The 22,666-nt window shown below is 31.1% G+C and overlaps 2 protein-coding genes across 2 annotated transcripts; both read left to right on the top strand.

Moving 5' to 3' along the window:
• Positions 1 to 3,629: 3,629 nt before the first annotated feature.
• Positions 3,630 to 4,405, top strand: LOC137810965 (chaperone protein dnaJ 11, chloroplastic). The gene has a single exon (XM_068612483.2). It carries the CDS (start codon positions 3,703 to 3,705, stop codon positions 4,189 to 4,191), a length of 489 nt encoding a protein of 162 aa, XP_068468584.1. The 5' UTR covers positions 3,630 to 3,702; the 3' UTR covers positions 4,192 to 4,405.
• A 9,920-nt stretch (positions 4,406 to 14,325) lies between these two features.
• LOC150029054 (uncharacterized) lies at positions 14,326 to 20,149 on the top strand. The gene is made up of 5 exons (XM_090297906.1): positions 14,326 to 15,460; positions 16,121 to 16,306; positions 16,448 to 16,793; positions 17,615 to 17,928; positions 20,046 to 20,149. The coding sequence occupies exons 1-5, from the start codon at positions 14,338 to 14,340 to the stop codon at positions 20,147 to 20,149; spliced, it is 2,073 nt and encodes a 690-aa protein (XP_090154032.1). The 5' UTR covers positions 14,326 to 14,337.
• Positions 20,150 to 22,666: the final 2,517 nt, after the last annotated feature.

Raw genomic sequence — 22,666 nt, 5'->3', positions numbered from 1 at the left:
AACCGACCGTGCCTGGGCCCCATCTCTCCACTCAGGTACACAAATAAAATAAACTAAGTTTAACTTTTACTCTATCCAAATTTGGGTTTAAAAGAGTACACAAATTATTTTTCTTAATCGGCAAAGAAAAAATAATAATGGAAACATTTTAGGAATACTTAAGTCTTATTAAAAAATTCAGAAAAAAATCTTAGAAAAAGTTTCTCATCCAAAACATGTGTGTGCATAACATGAGAAGTACTATATAGCATGTCCTTTGATGAGATGTACACACAAAGAGCTTAAAGCAATTAAAATAGAAGTGCTACCAAAATAACAAATGAATTTTGTATCATTGAGTATGCCTTACTACCACAAATGCTAGATTCCTAGCACAAATCAGAAATCATACCTTTTGGATTTAAATTCTTACAACATTGTCTCTTGCTCCGAACTATGATGCAGTAAACCTTATGCCAGCATCCACCATATGCCAGCATCCACCATGTAGAACTGGTAGTAAATTAGGTTTTAAAATATACTTTAAAACAAACAGAATTGATTTCTCGATGTGTGAGTAATCACTGTTCGTAAAAATTTATTCGCAGTTTATTGCGCAAGTCTCCAAGGATACAACAAGAACTTTTCGGTAATTTTCGAGGATCAGAACTAGCAAGTTATTCTTAAAAGAGTAAGAACCCAATAAACCCATAAATATAAGAAAAATATTAAATGATGAGAGAAAAAGAGAGAAAACTGAAAAGGTGGTAGGAAGAAGAAAGTGATAGGATGGAACCCCTCTTTATATAGGGAGAGGAATCAAAGATTTTTTTCCATCTCCATAACTTATTTCAATTTGTTGTTGCATCTTCAGAATTGAATTTATTTTGTTGTTGCACGTTCATAACTGCATTTGACATCTTCTTCAATCAACGTTCTCCAAAAGCTTCCGCAAGACCAGGCACCGTGGGTTCACTAACCGCTTTTCTATTTCTTTGCAATATTTGTTTTTTGTTTTACAAGAGATCTTCCCATCTAAGTCCTACATACTTCCCTTATCACCAATAGTGGTACAAAGCAATAACATTTCTCAACCACACATAACAGGGTAAAAACATGTATGCAATACAAAACAAAGTTCATGATTTAGAGCTTGTACAAGAATTAGAACAATAAAACTAATAAGGTAAACTATCTAATTGTTCTCTGTATAGGATTTAGGATCCAATCAGAAAGTGATAAACTAATGTGTGACAGTTTGTTTTTCATCTACATCCAACTCTTGAGTTGAGCTAAGTGCAAAACTTCCTCAACGTCAAATTTCTCTTGTTTGACGACCACTTTGTTCCTATGATCACATAAACTTCAAATCATTGCAATCTACACTTCTTCAAACCAAGTTTTGTTTTTGACTCCCATGAAAAAAAATGAAATTTGTCAAAGTGGCACATGAGGTTCTCATGTTGGACAAACTAAATATCTATCAAGAATGTCCAAACCAAAAACGTCACATTACATTATATAAATAGATGTTGGACTGACTCATTATATTATTGGATAAATGACATATAGTGATATATAGAAAGATGCATTTTCTAACCAGATTCACTCTTGTGCGAATTTTGTCCAATAAAATCACCAACGATAATATTTAAGTATAAAGAAAAGATTTTATAAATCAAAATTGTTTGAAAAATTGTTATTTTCATTGTTAGTGTGAAGAATCCCATGACTTAATTGATAAAAATCCATTTAAATAAACAAAAGTTAGTATATGACACCATTTAAATAAACTCATCAATGTTTATAGAAAAGACAAATAAGGTTAATATTAAGTTTTATACATGAATATTTTCCAAAACATTCTCATTTAACTTTTTTTTTATATGTATATACGTATCTTAATTAAAAGACAGGAAGATTAAGTTAAAAGCTAATTCAGAAGTAGTGAGGCGATATTATATAATAGTAATTAATGGGATGAGTCACATTCAATTGTATGTAAAGATTAGAAGTAAACAAGAGATATAGTTCCATTGCAATTTGAATGTGTGAGCAAAGCAGTGGGGTCATGCAATTGGTACAACTAGTAACTAGCATCCAACATGGGTGGTTTTGTCTCTAGAATGAAAATGGACACATACATACACCAAAATCATCATCCTACTCATCTTCTTCCAATCAGAAACAAAGATAGATGATGGGTCCTTGCTGTCCAGTTATTATTATTATAATATATCCCATATACTAAAATCCACAATAATTTCACATATTCTTCCATCAATCCAATTAGATATCTAATATTTGACTTGAGGGAAGGGAAATTTAATTTCGATTAATTATCTGCTGATAAAACGACATCATAGATAGCAGAACAGAACACTCATGTCGGTGTTTCAATAATTCTAGAACAAAATATAAATAATGAATCCAAAGTCTTTCAATTGTGTGAACAGCATACATTTGACAAAAGATGGATATTTTAATAGAAGCAAGCGAAGAAAAGAAGCATACCTTTGTTTTTTAAGATTAAACTAGACGGTGACATTTTATTAGGATTCAAAATTTTGTTATGCAGTTGAAATCCTCTTCCTTTTACGGAACTTTCTTCTTAATTTTTAATCTCAAAATTCAAAAGTTGTGAAGCTTGAAGGGAAAAGACAAACACAGTGAAGAGAACGAAAAGATAAAATGTTACAAAAAAATGCAAAAGTGGTGGAGCATGTGCGAAGCCATTTCTAGATAAAAATATACTACATCTATTTATATGTTAAAATAGGATTGAATATTTAAATAATACATTTCTATAAATTATATCATTTTAGAAAATAATTTAAAATTTAAAAAGAATACATGTTAAATTTATTTTAAATGGAAAAATTGGACAATTGTGTTTAAATTGAGTAATTATACACATATTTTATTATATAAAAATTGTTTTTATTTATTAAAAGATAAAATTGTTTGATTAAGAATTACAACAACAAAAATTATAAAAAAAAGTAACTTATAAAAAGGTGACATCTGTTTTATATCATGATATAAATATTAAAAGTAAATATAAATTACGTAAAAAGATGTTTTCCTAGGAATCCATACTGTTGTTAAGGAATGAAAATTTCCTTTTTATTATTATCTTAATTTATAAGAGAAAAAAAATTGTGAGTATACAGGAAATTCTTAATTTATTTTATTTATTATCAAGTTTTAATTAATTAAGTTTTTATATGTATGAATTGATTTTTTTTTCTCTTACAAATAATTAATAATAACGCTTTTAGACCTAAATAAAGTTGAAAAAAAGGACTTAATTAAGGTGTGGTGGAGCACAAGACAGGGATTTAGTAGTGAAAGAAAGGATAGAAGGAAAGTATTAAAGGAAAATTAGCGTGGAATTTGGTAAAGTAGAGAAATGCATAAATAAATGAGAGCAATGTTTAACCGAGAACAGGGGTGGTGGAACCCCAAGTAGAATTAATTAAGATAAGCGAAAACCAAGCCAGGTACGTCTTGAGTCAGCCAACGCCCACTGGATAAGTTCTATTCCGTGTTTCCAAATCCAAACACACCCAAACCACGCTTCTATTTTATTCACCGTGGGCTCCACACTCTCTCTCCCCCCTCTATTATATATTAACAACCCTAACCTCATTCCCCTTCCTCACATTCCAATCCCAATTCCCAAATCTAAATCTCTTTCAACAAACGCATCGCATAACTACCATGATTTCTTCTGTGGCCTTTCAACCGTCTCTTCCAGCCGTAAACTTCTCCGGTAAAGTTCTCGCCTCGCCGCCCTGTCGCGTTAGATCCCGCCCAATAGTCGCCTTCGCCACCGCCACCGCCACCGCCACTTCAACCGAGGAAGCTCGCTCTTCCTGGACGGAGAAACCACGCCCTTCCTATCTCAACTCCTCTTGCTCTTCCCTCTACGATATTCTCGGCATCCCCGCCGGTGCCTCCAGCCAGGAAATCAAGGCCGCGTACCGGCGACTGGCCAGAGTCTGCCACCCGGACGTGGCGGCGATCGACCGGAAAAACTCCTCCGCGGACGAATTTATGAAGATCCACGCCGCCTACTCCACTCTCTCGGATCCTGACAAACGCGCCAACTACGACCGGAGCCTGTTCAGGCGACAACGGCCGCTGTCTACTGCGGCGGTGTTCTCGGGCTACACGCGCCGGAACTGGGAAACAGATCAGTGCTGGTAGTGAGTCACTGAGTCGACTCGGCGAGCGAAAGTGAGAAGACGCGGTTATTGAAGCGCCTTTCCTTGCTTATAAATTATTAATCACTAATTTGTAGTTCGTATATCTAGGTAGAGTAGAATAGACGGCCACCAGTACTCAGTGCTACTTGCCACTTGTAATATAAACCTTTTTCATCAAATGACAAAAAAAAAACAAAAAAATTGAAACGGTGATACGCCAGTGCCCAATAAGTTCGTTAGCTTCTGTTATGAGTAGAAGTTTATTTTTAATTAATTGACAGAGTCTAAGTTTATAATTAACTAGGCACGATCTATTCCGGAAATTGGGAAAACCAGCCAGGAATATGATAACATGATTGAGTATAGAAAGTTATTATTTTTTATGTTTCTATTTGCGGTGATTGAGATCCGTGATGTTGATTGGTTTAGGAGTGAGTTAACCTAAATTACGAACAAAGTTAATTGGCACTTTCTGAAAACAAATTTGCTTGCTTGGTGCTTCCTAGAATTTCGGAATCTTTAGTTGGTTCTAAGGCTTGTTATTAAAATACAAAGTCAACAGCATTTGGCGTGTTCCGGAGTTGTTCACATAACGAAATGCCAGAAGCTCAAGGTTTCTAGAAGACGATGGTTACTATGCGGTTATGCTTTGTTTGATTCAGCGATAGATGGGGAAAGTTTATAGAATTTTGCGAATAACGTCATCCTTGGAAATTGATATTTTTTTAGTTAATAAAGTTGTAAAATTATAATTTTGTTTTTGTGATCAAAATTAATTGTTATTAAAATATTATTTTTACAATTATTATAGATTCCGTTGAAGAAAATATAAATTCTAGATAAATACATTTTTGTAAAATTTAATAAAATTATCAATATTAATAATATAAAGATTTAGTGTCTAATTGACATTAATCATAAAATTGTATAATATAATGTAATAAAAAATAGAATTAAAATATAATAATTAGGCAAAAAAAAACACAATAATCATATATGATGCCATTTGATTAAAACAACATTCTTGAAATTTAGCTGAAAAAAATTTACAAGTTATTTAACATTGCTAATATATTTAAAAATGTATTAAAATTTATAAAATTAAATTATTATTATTATTATTATTATTTTAGAAATTTATTTTAATTATTATTTTTTATTTTGTTATTATTACTTTTATTATTATTTTATAATTTAATTATTATTTATGATTTATTATTTTTTATATATTATTATTGGTAGGATATTAAAATTTCCAAAATTTTAGAGATAGAATGGTATTTTCCTTTATTATAGTGTTAGATCTAATGTGCTTCATTGCAGTTTACATTCAATATCTACTTTGTCTAATATACCATTTATTGTTGTAAAATCATATATATTGCAAAACAGTAAAACTGAGCATGCTTATAAACCTTAGCTTTTGTTAGAGGAGATCTCGGAAGCAGGAGTGCAGTGGAACTGATTCTGAGTTTGAAGCCCAAATGTTGCTCTCTCCTCCTTGGATCCACGCCTCACGTTCAAATGAGGTTTCATTCCTCGGTCACCTTCTTCGTCTTCTTCACACCCACCACGGTGAAACTTTTCTTCATCCTCTCACCTTTTCATTATTTTTCTCTTTCTCTCTAATCATTTATTATTTTTATTTTATTATAATACTTTTAGGTTAATTGGATTTTACTCTTTTAATAGTAACTTGCTAGTTCTGATCCTTGAAAATTTTCAAGAAGTTCCTATTGTATCTTGAGAGATTTGCGCAATACATCGCGGATAAGTCTTTATAAACCGTGATCACTCACACATCAGAAAATCAATTTTGTTCGTGTTTTGAAACCTCTATCATTACACTTATTACCATCAAGAATGTCGTCTCAAAGATGAGTATTATTAGATAATGTAAAGTGATACATGACTTTTATATCTCCACTAGTATCTTTGAAAATATTCACTCCATTATGGACATACCAAATATTAGAAAGATACAATTGTTTTATAATAATATAATTATTATTTTATATATTACTATTACACTTTATTATTATTATTTAAAATATTATTATTGTATTATAATTAATTATGTTTATAACACATAACCTAAATCAACTATCTTTTTATTCTCTTCCAGTTTCAAGGACAATTTTATATTTTCGCAGATATTAAGTTGACTTTCTCTACCTTGAAGGCACTCTTTCTATACTATCTTCACATACGTACCAGATAAAAATACAAATGTTAATGCGATTCCCACTTTGAGTTAATTAGTTGATTTTATTTGTTTTAATTTAAACTTCCACCATTTCCCTTTTGAATCATCCAAACCAACGCACATGAGAGGACAACCCAAAAATAGCAGAGTGCGTGTTTGGATTGAAATTGTGAAGCCACGTTTATTTTATTGTTTGTGTTCAATGTTTGGATGTTGCCACCTAATGTGTTCAGTTCGTTTTAAAATTGATGCTGCGTCTTCATGGACAACCATATCCTCCACAAATGCACTGCATAAGTGGCATTAAAGTTTATGAAACTCATACTATATTCAAACACTCTTCTTCAAGGTTTTATTCAAATTTGTCTATATTCACAACTAATATTAATTGTTACTACATTGCTCCAGATTCCATGTTATAAAATATTAGATATTTCACATCAAATAAAAATGATAATATTTTATAATATATTAATAATATAAAATTCATTTTATAAGTTGATTTTATAAATTTTAGTTAAATTTAAAATCTATTTTTTTAATAAATATTATATTTTAATTTTCTATATTTTAAAATACATTATTGATTGGCTTGTTAGGAAAAAAAAACAAAGAAAAACATTTATTTGCTTTTTGAATATTCGACCTATGCACACACATCTAAAGTTTAAAATTATAAAATTTTCAAGGACACAAAAGTTCATTCACAATATATTTCTGATAGAAAATTATAACTTTTAAATGCACAAAATTAACTCTTATGGAGTTTTACAAACGAATTAAGATATAGTGGTAAATTAATGGTTTTATAATAATAAAAAATACTCAATTCGTTTTGTCGCCTTAACCTATCAAGTTGGGTTCTTTTTTCGGGGCTATTTTTTTACTTTTTTACTAAAATGGGGTCTGTTTAAAAAAAATTACAAAAATTGGGCAAGTCGTGCCAATTTGACACAGAAGTCGTGTCAAATTGGCACGACTTTAACATGTCAACTTGAAGTCAGGTCAATTTGGCACGACTTTGTTCATGTCATATTTTTTTATTTTTTAAATAAATATATATATTATAATTATTTAATTAGAATTAGAATTATAAGTTATGTAATATTTGAAATTAAATTGATAAATAATTTTTTTACGAAGGAATAAATACATAGGTAAAGAAAATTAGGAAATTAATAATCAAACTTGGAATTGAATTTTATTATTAAACCTGTCTTACAATTGCTTCTATTGCGACATTCAATTCTATAATGTGAACATCTTTTTAGCTTATTTGAAATTGAATCATCCACAAAAATATTTATTTTCCAAATACAATAACACTTCTTAAATAAATATATTACGTTACCGTCAATCATAATTCATACACGATTATCTAATTTTTTGATTGCTTAAAACTAACACCCTTAAAAAATTATGTATCAAATTAATTTTAAATATTACATAACTTACTACTCAATATAAAAAAAATGACATGGATAAAGTCGTGCCAAATTGGCACGACTTCAGGTTGACGTGGCAGATTCAAGTTGACGTGTCAAAATCGTGTCAATTTAGCACGACTTCTACATATGAAGTCGTGCCAAGTTGGCATGACTTGTTCCATTTTTGTAATTTTTTTGAAACGGATCTCATTTGGTAAAAAAGAAAAAAAAACCCCACTGTGGTAAAAAAAACCATCTGAGTGTCCATTCTAATAGTTATATAAAGCAGTAAGATTATTTGTCGAGATAATTAAACAACCTTTCTTTTTTACACTTAAAATATCACAATATATCTATAGTAGAACAAACTACCGTTTTGGTTCTTTTAATTACATAATGTGTCTGGCTTTAGTTTAATAGAAATGGTTATTTTAAAAATAAAGTTTGTTATAATTTTAAATCATAATCAGTATATACATTGCAATTTTCATTATTTAATCATTTATTTCTAACATTTTTATCGTTTCTTTAAATTATTTTTTCTAGACATCTTATAACTTCTCTTTAAGATTTTAGAGTAGATTTTAATTTTTTTTATTATATAAGGATTGAAAGGGCAAGAGTTCGATTAAACCTTTGTATAGAGTAAACTTGTTTTTATTGTGTATTCTTTTTTTTTTTAATCTTCTACGAGATTGGGTTGAAGTTTTGGATTATCACAATTTTTGTGAAATGAAGAGATTGGTATCAATTTTTTATTTTGATATTTTGGTAAATTAGATGCTTTCTAGGTCATAAAAGCTCTTATGAGTAATCTCAAACCTTTTTGTATCGTAGGTTTCCTGTGACTTGAAAGACAATAATTGATCAAATAAACTTAATTTATTTAGTTGATTTGGAATTTGGTATAAGATTGTATCTTGAGTTGAAATAAATGTTTTAAAATAAATTAATGTTCTACAAAGTTAATTTAGATTTGGAGTTCTTCAGTAACCTATTTGTGATGAATTATAATGGTCTAAATGTACAATTAGTTTAATTGTGTGGTATAAGTTGATAATATAATAATTTATGATAGTTTTTTTTTGTTAGAAATTATATTGTTAATAATTGAATTGAATTTTTATATGATTGAATTATTTTTGTTTATGGTGATGTTATGTTCTTCTTGCATTTGAAGTAGTTGAAATAGTCATGTTGAAATACTAGAGGAGTGACATATGAGTTTTGAAGTGATAATGTAGTATTAAATAGAGTCTTAAACTTATTGAAGATATTTGGATTTATATAATAGGTTTTTGGATGCTTATGAGCCTTATTGCATAATATTTTTTTATGACACATTTTACTCCAGCAAAGAATTATTGCTGAAGCGAAAATGAGGTTGTAAAACAAATTATTTTCTTTTTTTTTTTCACTCAAGCAATAATTTTTTCACTTTAAGAATGTTATTTTCTATTAAGTGACACCTTATTGCTAAAGCAAAATTAAGCAGAGATCAACTTCCTTGTGATGAATTTTATTGAAGTAAAATTGTGTTGCTCAAACGGCTTTTGAATGATGAACACTACAAGAAAATCATTATGTAATAACTAAATTTAGAGATAAAAAATAATTAGTCACTATGTTAACTAAATTAGAGACTAAAAATTTATTCACTTCTAAAGTGGTTTCTATTATTAATAAAATTTTATAAAATGATTTATAAATCTTATTCAAATTAGCTACTTAAGTTTTAGCGACTAATATTTTAGATTTTAAATTGGTCTCTAAAAAACTAATAGAGACTAATTTAAAATATAAAGTAGTAAGTAGCTAAAACCTTGGTGGCTAGTGGTTAGATATTAATTTATAAACCATTTTATAAATTTTTATTAATAACAGAAACTAATTTAAATACCAATAATTTTTTTAGTTTATAAAATAGTCTCTAATTTAATCAAATAGTAACTAATTATTTTTGTTTATAAAATTAGTTTTTATTTAATGATTTTCTTATAATGGAATTTGATAAGTTTTGAAACTAATAAAAGTTTGATGAATGCTATTAGATATGACATGTTCTATTGGTGATAAGGTGTGAATCACTAACCATGATTGATTATTGGTGATAAACTATTAATTTATGACTTACTTATATGTTGTGCATGTTATCGCAATATTTTGCATATTTCAATAGTTATCAAGGATGTATTATTGATATGTGATATGAGTATTAAGTCAAGTTAATGAATTGAATGAGATACTGAGATTCTAAAGACACATTAACTCAAATATATGAAGGTACCATGTAGTTTATAGTTAATGCAAGTTTTATACACTATGTTGTCATAAATACTTAACTAAAAACATGTAAAAATCACCTTGTCATTAGTAGTTGATAAGAAGTTTTATATCGTTAAAAACATATTGAATTGTTGATAAATATTAGTGATTGTTGTAATGATTTATATATTAATTATATTATATGTTCAATTAAGTCGGTCACTTAAGAAGATTTGAATCTAATGAGTTACATTATTAGTTAATTTATACAATAAGTGTGACATCATCTCTAATAAAAAAATTCAATACAATAAGTTCTTAAGTCATTCTCTTTATCTATCTCACCTGTATCTTTGTAATGTAGACTCACAACTCCAAACTTAAAATCCCAAAAAAAATACTAAAACAATACTTTTACATTCAATTTTAATAGTATTTTATATTTTTATTATTAAAAAATATTAATATTTATTTCATATTTTCAAAACTTTAAATATGAAAAGTTATATATTATAAATAAATAGATAACCAAATAAACCTCGAGATCATTTAGCAATTAAATAAATAATAAGATGTTAAACAACAAATAATATGATAAACTATTTTATATCATCAGAAAAAAAAATCTTACTGTTTTGTTTGTTTAGATTAGGGAATAAATTTGAGATGATTTGAAAAAAGAATATGAAGAAAATGAGATTATTTGGATTAAGATAAGTAAAGTAGAAAATGTACAGAAAATTTATCAAAATTTATAAATAATGTCATGAGTGTAATGAAAATTGTATTTTTGTTTAATTGATAAAAATATATGATTACAAATTTAGCTTTATATATAAAAAAGAAAAAAAATAATATGATTTATTTTTTAATATCATACGTTTATACACCTTTCTAAACTAAAAAATATTTTTTTTCAAACTGGTGTAATTTTAAGCAGATTAGTTTTTTATTCCAGAATTGGGAAAATAGTACACATGAGTATGATTAAATTTCAAAGAAATCACCAATTAGAAATTCGATTTTGTAATTTTTTAAAGGATTCGTATGTGTCAAATACGAGTTCTATGTGAACTGCATCAGATATTCATTTATGAAGTAGTTGCAAAATACGATCTCAATTAGGATATAATTAAACTCCTATATTTAAAAAATGATTTTTGAAAAAAAAAATCCATATAACTGAACTTGTACTTGATTATGTACAGCCCAATTATACTCCAATTATATCAGACTGTACTAGTATTTGACATGTATTTCAGTTCAAGTGATCTTTTATTTAAAAAAAAACTTATTTTTTCAAATAATAAAATAGTTTAAAAAAAATATAGTTATATTATTTTAATTAAAAATATATAAAATTAATAACTTAATAGAGATACTTAAGAGTACTACTCTTATTTCTTTACACATCACTATATCCAAATTAATATTCATCCCGTTTTTCATCACCGTGAACAGCCCACCACGGGAACCAAACACAATGTAAAGTATAAAGTATTTGTGTATCATTTATTGATTTAAAAAAAAACAGTAATAAAGAGACGTTAGGATTTATTTTCTATATGAAAAGTTTTGCTATCCATCGTTGTTATTTTTTCAATTTCTTATATATTTTTTTTCTCTTTTTCTATACCGTGCTCGGTAGTACAGGAAAGATAATCATTTAATTGAAAAAAAAAAATAGAAAAACGTGAGTCCTAGGAGTATTTTTCATTTAATTTATTATTATTATTATTTGCCTCTAACTTCTAATTGCAAAAACTGAATACGTGTTCGATAATTATTCTGAATTACGGTGTAAAAAAAAAGAAATTGTGAAATAATTGAAAGGGTATTACATTTTCCTCCTCGTGGTGGTGACTTTTCATCATCTTTGAAAAGTAATTTAGTTATTGTCTTCTTATCCTCTGTCGTTTCTTCATTTCGTTCTAGAAAGAAGAAAGAAGATAGAATCTATGAAGCATATCAAGTTCATTCTGATGGGACAACCCAATAAAACCATATATTTTCCATCACTGCAATGGACTAGAAACAATCTTCGAGATCACAATCATAAAATATTATTTTCAAATACACAAAATCAATCACTGATGAGAGAGAAAATAAGCTTCTAGATGCATAAACAATTACATAACCTTCTAGATAATCGTCTCCACCTAATCAGGCTGCTGGGTAAAGTGGTATGCTACAAGACAAAAGCCAAAGTCCATGATTTATAATACTCATAGATTTTCATTAAATTCTTTATTACAATTTTTCAATCTTTTTTTAATTTTTTTCACCAATTTTTTATAAGTAAAAAAATATTTTAATAAATCATGAAATAAAATCTAATTTTATGTTTATAAATATATAATAGTAACAAAATACTTAATTTAATTTGTACACAATAATAAAAGATTAAAAAAATAATAAGATAAGTGAAATTAGAGGAATCTCACACTATACTATAAATTATCTAGAACTTGACAAACTTAAATGTTTAATTTATTTTTTATTTTCTTTTATTTACAGGAGATTTACTCATCCATCCCATATTTTCATCCTTATTTAATATATGGAAAAACGAGTTAACTTATATTAAAATTAGTTTAATATAAAATTAAAAAACATTCATACAAATTAATCTATTTTTTTTATAGATAATAAAAAATAAATAGATGTGAATTACTTTAGGGGTGATTCGCCCTTATACATGAACTCACCCATAACCTTCATCACAAGATTTACATCAAAGTCTGCCTAAACAAAACTTTTCTAGCTAACCCAGAGGAAGACATCTAGAGGAAACAGTCATACAACTTAAATGAATACGTCATGAGATCATCCTCATACAAACCAACGGATCTACGCACCAATCAAAATAGGAAAAATTCGCAAACTGTAACTTGGATGTAACCCATGATCAAGCCTTTAATTGCCAAAGCAAAAGCTTCCAATACATCCACTACTCCCCCTTTAAATATTACCCTGTTTCTATGCTTCCAAACCTCGTTGACTACGATCCAAACAACTCCCCAAACCTCATTCACCGAAGCAGGCACGTTGCTCATCCTAAACTGGGAAAAATTTAACAATGGGACATTGTGAAACACGCTCAGCACGCCCAACCATGCACAACAATGGCTCACAATAACCAAGCAAATCTGCACTCAAAGAATAAATGGGTGTTAGTCTCCTCCTCGACCCCACAGACTACACGTGGAGCTTGCAACTGTGGTCCTGCGCCTTTCCAGGTTAGCCTTAGTGGCTAACTTGTTTTCCAACACCCTCTAAGTTGTAACTAAAGCAGTAGGTACAACTTTACTCTTCTAAAACTTTTTAAACAACATCCCATTCTCCCCTACTCCATCCTCCCTTAGACGGAGATATGTTGATTTAACCGTGTATCCAAACTCCTCTCCTTCCTTCCAGACCTACCTGTCCTTCTTATCCAAGTCGAAATTCACACCTTTGACTTCCTGAAAAAGTTGTTATGCTAATTGTTTCTCCCATTCAAATAGATTCCTTCTCCAGAAGAAATTCCAGACCCACTTTTCGTTGTTCAATCCCCCAAATACATGTTGTAAAAACAGAGTATGTATTGCAAAATAAAGTGCAGAAACAGAAATAGAGGATGCGCAGAAAAACCCTAACTTCTTCATAGTGCCGTTGGAGGAAATCTCGGAAGCATGGGTGAAGTGGAGACAGTTTCCAAGTTGAAAATCAAACGTTGCCCTTTCAACCTTGGATCGTGGCCGCACGAATCGGAAGTTGGGCGCCTCCGCACTGCTGGATTTTTGAACGTTGTAGATCGTTACGAGAGGAGTGGGAGGTTGACTCCTTCCTTCACGCTGGTCTTCCCTCTTCTGCGGCGACAACCTTGAACCCACTAGGGTTTGAAGAGGCGGCATCCTTTGGGGTTCTCCATCTATAAATACCGCTTTCCCCTCTTCAGAAAATGTAACTCTCACTACTTCATCTTCTTCCTCCGCTCACCATCTTCTTCTTTTCCCAATTTCCACTTTTCACTTTATCTCTCCTCTTTATTTTAATATTATAATATTTTTGGGTTCTATTTGGTATTACTCTTTTAAAGAAAAACTTGCTAGTTCTGATCCTCAAAAATTACCGGAAAGTCCCTGTTGTATCCTGGGGGACTTACGCAATACACTGCGGATAAGTCCTTACGGACAGTGATTACTCACGTCTCGGGAAACTATTTTTGTTCATTTTAAAGCCCTTTTAACTACAATCGTAAGGACTTATGGCTGAAAATCCGAACAACAACGACAACACTGCTCCGGAAACATCAAATGTTGTTTCCGCAACACAAACCATTTTTGCGAAACCTTTTCCGGACGTCTCCAAAATTGAAGTCTTCACCGGTCAGAACTTCCGACGTTGGCAAGAACGCGTGTCCACCCTATTGGACATGTACGGAGTTGCTCATGCACTTACAACTGCCAAACCCGACTCAACCACGGCTGCGAAACAAGTTGACGACTGGATCCATGAGAATAAGGTATGCCGTCACACTTTACTCAGTGTGTTATCTAACGATCTGTTCGATGTTTATGCTTCTTATAAGAATGCGAAAGATATTTGGGATTCTCTTATCCTCAAATATATTGTCGAAGACATCGTCAGACAAAGGTTCGTAATTGCAAAATACTACCGCTGGGAGATGATCGAAGGCAAAGACATCAAAATCCAAATAAACGAATATCACAAGCTGATTGAAGATATCAAAACTGAAAGCATAAAATTGCCAGATGAATTCGTGTCCGAACTCTTGATCGAAAAGCTTCCGCAGTCTTGGACGGATTACAAACAACAATTGAAGCACAGACAGAAACAGATGTCTCTATCAGATTTGATCACCCACATCATCATTGAAGACACAAACAGGAAGGAGTGCGCTGCTGCAAAGGCCAAAGCTTTGTCTGCCAAAGCAAACGTGATAGAAGACAAACCAACTCCAAAAAGGTACGAGAAAAAATTTGATCACAAAAAGAAACCTAATAACAAATTCTCTCGTCCCAGTGGAACTAACCCCACTTTCAAAAAAAAAGGTAATTGCTTTGTATGTGGAAAGCCAGGCCATCATGCACCTCAGTGCAGACATAGGGCTAAAAACGACTATCCTCCTAAGGCAAATCTAGCCGAAGGGGAAGATACTATTGTGGCAGTCGTTTCACAAGTAAACCTTGTGACAAATGTGAGCAAATGGGTGGTAGACTCTGGGGCTACCAGACACATCTGTGCAAACAGAAATGTGTTCACCTCCTACACAAGTGTGGGGGATGGAGAAGAACAAGTATATCTCGGTGACTCCAGGACAACTCCTGTCCTAGGAAAAGGAAAAGTTCTTCTGAAGCTCACATCTGGTCAAACTCTAGCTTTGAATGATGTGCTACATGTACCATCAATTAGAGTTAATTTGGTCTCTGTGGCATTACTAAGCAAAGTTGGGGTTAAAGTGTCATTTGAATCTGATAAGATTGTTATGACAAAAAACAATGTTTTTGTGGGAAAGGGATATTGTGATCAAGGCCTTTTTGTATTAAACATTTCTGAAATTATGAATGAATCTACATCTTCTGCTTATATTGTTGACTCGTATGATATATGGCATGCTAGATTAGGACATGTGAATTCTTCATATGTTATAAAATTGCAACGACTAGGATTAATCACCATGCATGACAAACAAAGTAGTAAATGTGATGTATGCGTAGAATCTAAAATAACGAAGAAAACATGTCACTCTGTAGAACGTCAAACTGAAATTCTTGGTTTAATTCATACCGACCTTGCTGATTTAAAACAAACCATGTCTAAAGGTGGTAAAAATTATTTTGTAACCTTTATAGATGATTTTTCTAGATACACCAAAGTGTATTTAATTAAACATAAGGATGAAGCTTTCGACATGTTTTTAACTTATAAAGCGGAAGTAGAAAATCAACTTAATAAGAAAATTAAGAGAATTAGATCAGATAGAAGTGGTGAATATGTTTTATTTAATGACTATTGTGTAAAAGAAGGTATTATTCATGAAGTAACCCCACCATATTCACCTGAGTCTAATGGAGTAGCTGAAAGGAAAAATAGGACTCTTAAAGAAATGATGAATGCCATGCTTATTAGTTCTAATGCTCCTGATAATTTATGGGGTGAATCTCTGCTTACTGCGTGTTTTTTACAAAATAGGATACCACATAGGAAAACTGGTAAAACACCCTATGAGTTGTAGAAAGGTTATCAACCTAATTTGAAATACCTAAGAGTGTGGGGGAGTTTAGCTAAAGTGATGTTACCTGATCCTAAGAAAAGGAAAATAGGCTCTAAAACATCTGATTGTATGTTCTTAGGATATGCAGAACATAGTGCTGCCTATAGGTTTCTAGTTCTTAATAGTGATATAATTGAACGCAACACTATAGTAAAGACAAAAAACGCTGAGTTCTTTGAACACATCTTTCCTCTAAAGAGTAGTGGTACATCTGAACAACCTATAGATAGTGTTAGTGATACCTTGAGTGAGGATGTAAGAAGAAGTAAAAGACAGAGAAAGGAAACATCTTTTGGAGATGACTTTTATACTTATCTAGTTGAGAATGATCCAATAAGTTTTGTAGAAGCTACTAGTGCTCCTGATGCTAAACATTGGGATAAGGCCATTAAAATTGAGCTTGATTCAATAAAGAAAAATAATACGTGGACCTTAGTAGATCTGCCTAAAGGAGCAAAACCCATTGGTTGTAAGTGGATCTTTAAGAAGAAGTACCATCCTGATGGATCCATAGAGAAATATAAGGCAAGATTAGTTGCTAAAGGGTTACTAAAAAACATAACATAAATTACTTTGATACTTTTGCACCTGTTACTAGGATTTCCTCTATTCGTGTATTGCTAGCCTTAGCATCTATCCATAAGTTAGTAATTCACCAAATGGATGTTAAAACAGCTTTTCTGAATGGTGAATTAGAAGAGGAAATTTATATGACTCAACCTGAAGGATGTGTAGTTCCAGGTCAAAAGGAAAAAGTATGCAAACTTTTAAAATCTTTGTATGGTTTGAAACAAGCACCAAAAAAATGGCATGAAAAACTTGATAATGTTTTACTTTGTGAAGGTTTTTCTACCAATGATGCTGATAAATGTGTGTATTCTAGATCTGAAAATGGTGAATATGTCATTATATGTTTGTATGTGGATGACATGCTAATTTTTGGTACATGCAATGATATAGTTTTTAAAACAAAATTGTTTCTTGGATCTAAGTTTGAGATGAAAGACATGGGTGAAGCCAGTGTGATTCTAGGAGTTAAAATCATAAGAAAGGGAGATAGTATATTACTATCACAAGAAAAATACACTGAGAAACTTCTAAAGAAGTTTGGTTACTATGACTTTAAGTCAGTGAGTACCCCTTATGATACTAACTCTAAATTAAAGAAGAACAGAGGAGAATCTATTTCTCAAACTCAGTATGCCCAGATAATTGGGAGCTTATTGCATTTAATGAGCTTTTCTAGACCAGATATTGCTTATGCAGTAGGTAGATTGAGTAGATACACTCAATGTCCTAGTCAGGATCATTGGGAAGCACTTGCGAGACTCATGAAATACTTGAGAGGTACAATGGATTATGTCATTGAATATAGTGGATTTCCCGCTGTGCTAGAAGGGTACAATGATGCTAACTGGATCTCTGATTCAGATGAGACAAAATCCACTAGTGGTTATGTATTTACACTTGGGGGTGGTGCAGTTACATGGAGATCAGCCAGGCAAACTATTATTGCAAGATCAACAATGGAATCTGAGTTTGTTGCTCTAGAAATGGCTGGTAGTGAAGTTGAGTGGTTGAAAAACTTCTTAGCAAACATTCCTTTAGGAATGAAACCAACCCCATATGTATCAATGCATTGTGATTGCCAATCGGCAATAGCTATAGCTAAAAATAAAAGCTATAATGGAAAGAATAGACATATACAATTGAGACACAATTTGGTGAAACAGTTGTTAAAGAGTGGAACGATTTCTATTGACTATGTCAAGTCAGAACGGAATTTGGCAGATCCTCTGACAAAACCCCTAGGGAGAAAAATGATTTTAGAAACATCGAGGGGAATGGGACTTAAGCCACTTGCAAACAAACAAGTGATGAAAACCCAACCTTTGTGATTGGAGATCCCATGAATAAGGTTCATATGGGTAAAAACAAGTCACTTGTTTGTTCTGCTAGCACTAATATTGATTTTTAAATCAATTTTGTCCATTCCTATGGTGTGTGTGAAAGTGCTAGATACTGCATAATCGAGAGGATAAACTTTGTGGTTAAAATTCAGAGATAAAATAGTTTTAATGACTTACAAAGTTTTAATGATTTTCATATCCCTTATGGGTGGTGTATAATTTGCAGCATACACTTGATGAAATCATGTAACATCCCTAACTTTTACTTTTTTTTAAAAAAAAATAAATAAATAAATATGCGTACAATATCTAATTAATGTACAATATCTAATTAACATATAAACATATATTGTTTTCTCATATTTGTATCTCAAAATATATTCCTCTTCATAAGGATTTAATATATACATCCAAAAAGTTTAAAAACAAAACAAAGCAAAACATTCAATTTAAATCTATCTAATCCTTCTGCTGCGGAGCTCTATTACCTGCAATCTCATATGCTCCCGTGTAAATACACGATCATCACAGTTAGAGAAACAAACACAAACAAATAACAGGGTAGGCTATCTATGTAAAATGTTTTGATATAATTTAAATTTCAAATTAATAAGCATAATTCATCAATTCTCATATGATTTCTCAAGTGTCTATTACATTTATAAAATTCATTTTTCATATGTCAGACTTTTACTGACTCACAACACATAGACACTTGACTCTACTTCCGGAAGACTCGTGTATTGAAATTAGCATCCAGAGACCTGCACCTGTCATACTACTGCTGTGAAACCCACACAGCCATGCACATAATTATCTCAATATCTCATCATCTCATCATCTTCATATGACAGGGTAAATCCATTTGATATGCTCTGATCAGTTCTTTCAAACCTCAGAATCAGCCAAATGGACCTCCTTCGACTCTCACCAACTGAATAACTTCATCTATTTGATTCCATTATATCAGTAGAGTCAGGATCGTCTCATTCACAGGACACTCACAAATCAATACACCCTAATAATAATCTCAACATGGTATTTCCTTTCCTGAAAATACTACGTCTTGATCACACTTTAACCTCATTACATACATCATTTAACATATCAATGCACCACTCAATCACTTCATATATAAACTTTCTAAACAATCCAAATATATCTCAAACTTTACTTAAAACACATAATTAATTCCAAATATATGCTCTTTAAATCAATCATCATCTGAAATCACACAACCACTTCTCATCAAACATCTCACTTAAGTAATTCAACCAAAATATTCAAAAAGAATAGCTCAACTCATTTATATTATCATTCAAACACTTATTCTCAATCACAAACAGTTTCAACAAATTATTCACCTTAAAATCAATATAAAAGATTCAAAATCAACTATTCCAGTCAATATATTACTTTACAATCCTGCAAGCAAAAATAATTGGAATTGGTGACCACGTTACCTCCACATAATCTTCTAACCTAGGGTTTTATTGAAAATAATAAGACTAGCTTCCCTTACCTGAACTTTAGCTTATGCTCACTAAGAACTCCAAATCTACCCAAAACTAAAGGTAATTAACCTGCACCACAGAGTCCTAATCAAAATCTAACTATAGAACTAGGACCTTGAGTTAACAGAGATTAACCCGTACAAAATCTAAGATTAACCCGTACAAAATCTAATAAGATCAAAATTAACTCAAAAGAAAAAGGAGCCAAGAAGGAACTTACTCTATCTGATATTTTGATCCGGCAAACTTATAGGGTTCATTACCAAGAGTCCAACGGCAGACTCCGATCGCCAAACTGATGAGCGAAGAGATCAGAATCTTAGAGAGAAGGAAGAGAAAGGAAAAGGAAACTTTTAGAGGGATGGTGGTTATTTTAAAATGAAACCTGAATAACTGAATTTTCAATTTATATGTCATTTTCATTTTAATAATAAAATATTCAGGTATCATTTAAAATATACCACTTCTACTCTAAGTTATTTTCTAGATCCTTACAAATCACCTATATGAGTGTCAAGTGGGGCCGCTTGCATGAGATCTTGGCAAGATCTCTATAGCACTCATGAATACCGGGCACGCGCATGACCTAGTAGCGCAACACAGCGATAACAACAAGTAATGTGAGGGTGTATTGTGATTGATAAACCTCTAACACATACTAAGTGTCTTGGTTCATATAGCTTGCTATACCAACTACACTATGTGTTACGTTCATTAGTCTAAGACTAGTTCATATAGCTTGCTATACCAGATCTGGTGCATTACATACCCATTTTTTTCTTCTTCTTATCTCTATGTTTTATCTTTTGCAATATGTGGGGGATTGTTGTAAAAACAGAGTATGTATTGCAAAATAAAGTGCAGAAACAGAAATAGAGGATGCGCAGAAAAACCCTAACTTCTTCATAGTGCCCTTGGAGGAAATCTCGGAAGCATGGGTGAAGTGGAGACAGTTTCCAAGTTGAAAATCAAACGTTGCCCTTTCAACCTTGGATCGTGGTCGCACGAATCGGAAGTTGGGCGCCTCCGCACTGCTGGATTTTTGAACGTTGTAGATCGTTACGAGAGGAGTGGGAGGTTGACTCCTTCCTTCACGCTGGTCTTCCCTCTTCTGCGGCGACAACCTTGAACCCACTAGGGTTTGAAGAGGCGGCATCGTTTGGGGTTCTCCATCTATAAATACCGCTTTCCCCTCTTCAGAAAATGTAACTCTCACTACTTCATCTTCTTCCTCCGCTCACCATCTTCTTCTTTTCCCAATTTCCACTTTTCACTTTCTCTCTCATCTTTATTTTAATATTATAATATTTTTGGGTTCTATTTGGTATTACTCTTTTAAAGAGAAACTTGCTAGTTCTGATCCTCGGAAATTACCGGGATGTTCCTGTTGTATCCCGGGGGACTTACGCAATACACTGCGGATAAGTCCTTACGGACAGTGATTACTCACGCATCGGAAAACTATTTTTGTTCGTTTTAAAGCCCATTTAACTACAATACAGCCATCGCAGAAGCTTTTGACACACTTAGAAAAATTAATCTATAATAAATTGGGAGTTAGATTGAGTTGAATTGCAAATTTTTAAATACAATAAAACGTATACATGATAAAATTTACTCACTAAATAAATAATTATAAATATAATCTCAACACGATGTCAAACAAAAGGTATTTTATCAAACAGACTTAACACTAAATGTTCTTTAAAAAATATCATTACAAGTTAAATAAATGTAAAACAAAATAATAAAATAACACAAAATTCATGATAGTTCACAAAACTTTGTTTCTAATAAAATAGTATTTAGTCGAATAAAAACATTAAAAATTCATAAAAATAATTTAAATGTATGGCTTAAATAACGCAGTGAGTCTGTAGTTCATTGTAGTGATGTATTTTGTGGATAGAATAACTAACCATTATTTGAAGGCAATTATTTTCTGTTTATCAAATTTGTATCTGTATCAATTTACATATGAAATGACAAAAGTATTGTTAAATAAAAGAGGAAGTCGAGATAAAAATACTTTTAGAATTTTTTTAAGACGTTTATAGATTTATATTTCTAGAGTAATTTTTTTAATTTTGGAATTTCTTTTCTATAATATATTTTTAGATATTTTTTTCTGAAACCTATTTTTTTATTTTGAATTTCTTTTTTTATAAAGAGATTTTGATTTTTGAGTTTTATTCCAAAATTTCATTTTTAGAACATAATAATTTATTCTAGAATTTCTTTTTCATAAGATAATTTTGAATTTTGAATTTTCAAATCCAGAATAAATAGTAATTTTAAAAATTTCGATTACATATTACAATTGTAGGGTGGGGGAAGATTTTGACTTATTTTTAAAACGGTTCATTAGCTTCTTCCCTTGTGGCAGTTTCTTCTGCACTTCTACATTTTTCTTCCTACACCACTACAATTTTGTAAATTCTGGAACTGATTCCCCCAATTTCAGAATTTGGGAGTGTACTGTGGATTCATCAATCCCGAAGAGAATCATGTTGCATTCTGGACGACGGGTGTTCCAGAAGCAAAGTTTGCATAAATTATTGATTTCCGGATTGTTAAATCTGGAAGCCTAATTTCTATTACGGATTGGTGGATCTGGAATGATTTTTTTCAATTATGCATTTCTGAATCCATAATGTATATTTTTGAATTACGGATTGACGGATCCGGAATGGTTTTTTCAATTATGGATGCTTTACATTTTTTTATTTTGGATTAACACTATCATTCATGTACTACCGAAAGCATCAATCCGGAAGATTACCGGATGCGCAAATCCAAAAATTACCAGAAGCGCCGATCCAATAATTTACCGGATTTCATAATCCGAAATACAAAAAAAATAAATCTACAATT

The sequence above is a fragment of the Phaseolus vulgaris genome, chromosome 2, assembly GCF_051622355.1.
Source record: "Phaseolus vulgaris cultivar YP4 chromosome 2, ASM5162235v1, whole genome shotgun sequence".
Classification (NCBI taxonomy): Eukaryota; Viridiplantae; Streptophyta; class Magnoliopsida; order Fabales; family Fabaceae; genus Phaseolus; species Phaseolus vulgaris.
The sequence above is the reverse complement of the archived record's forward strand: the minus strand, read 5'-3'. Positions and strand labels throughout refer to the sequence as shown.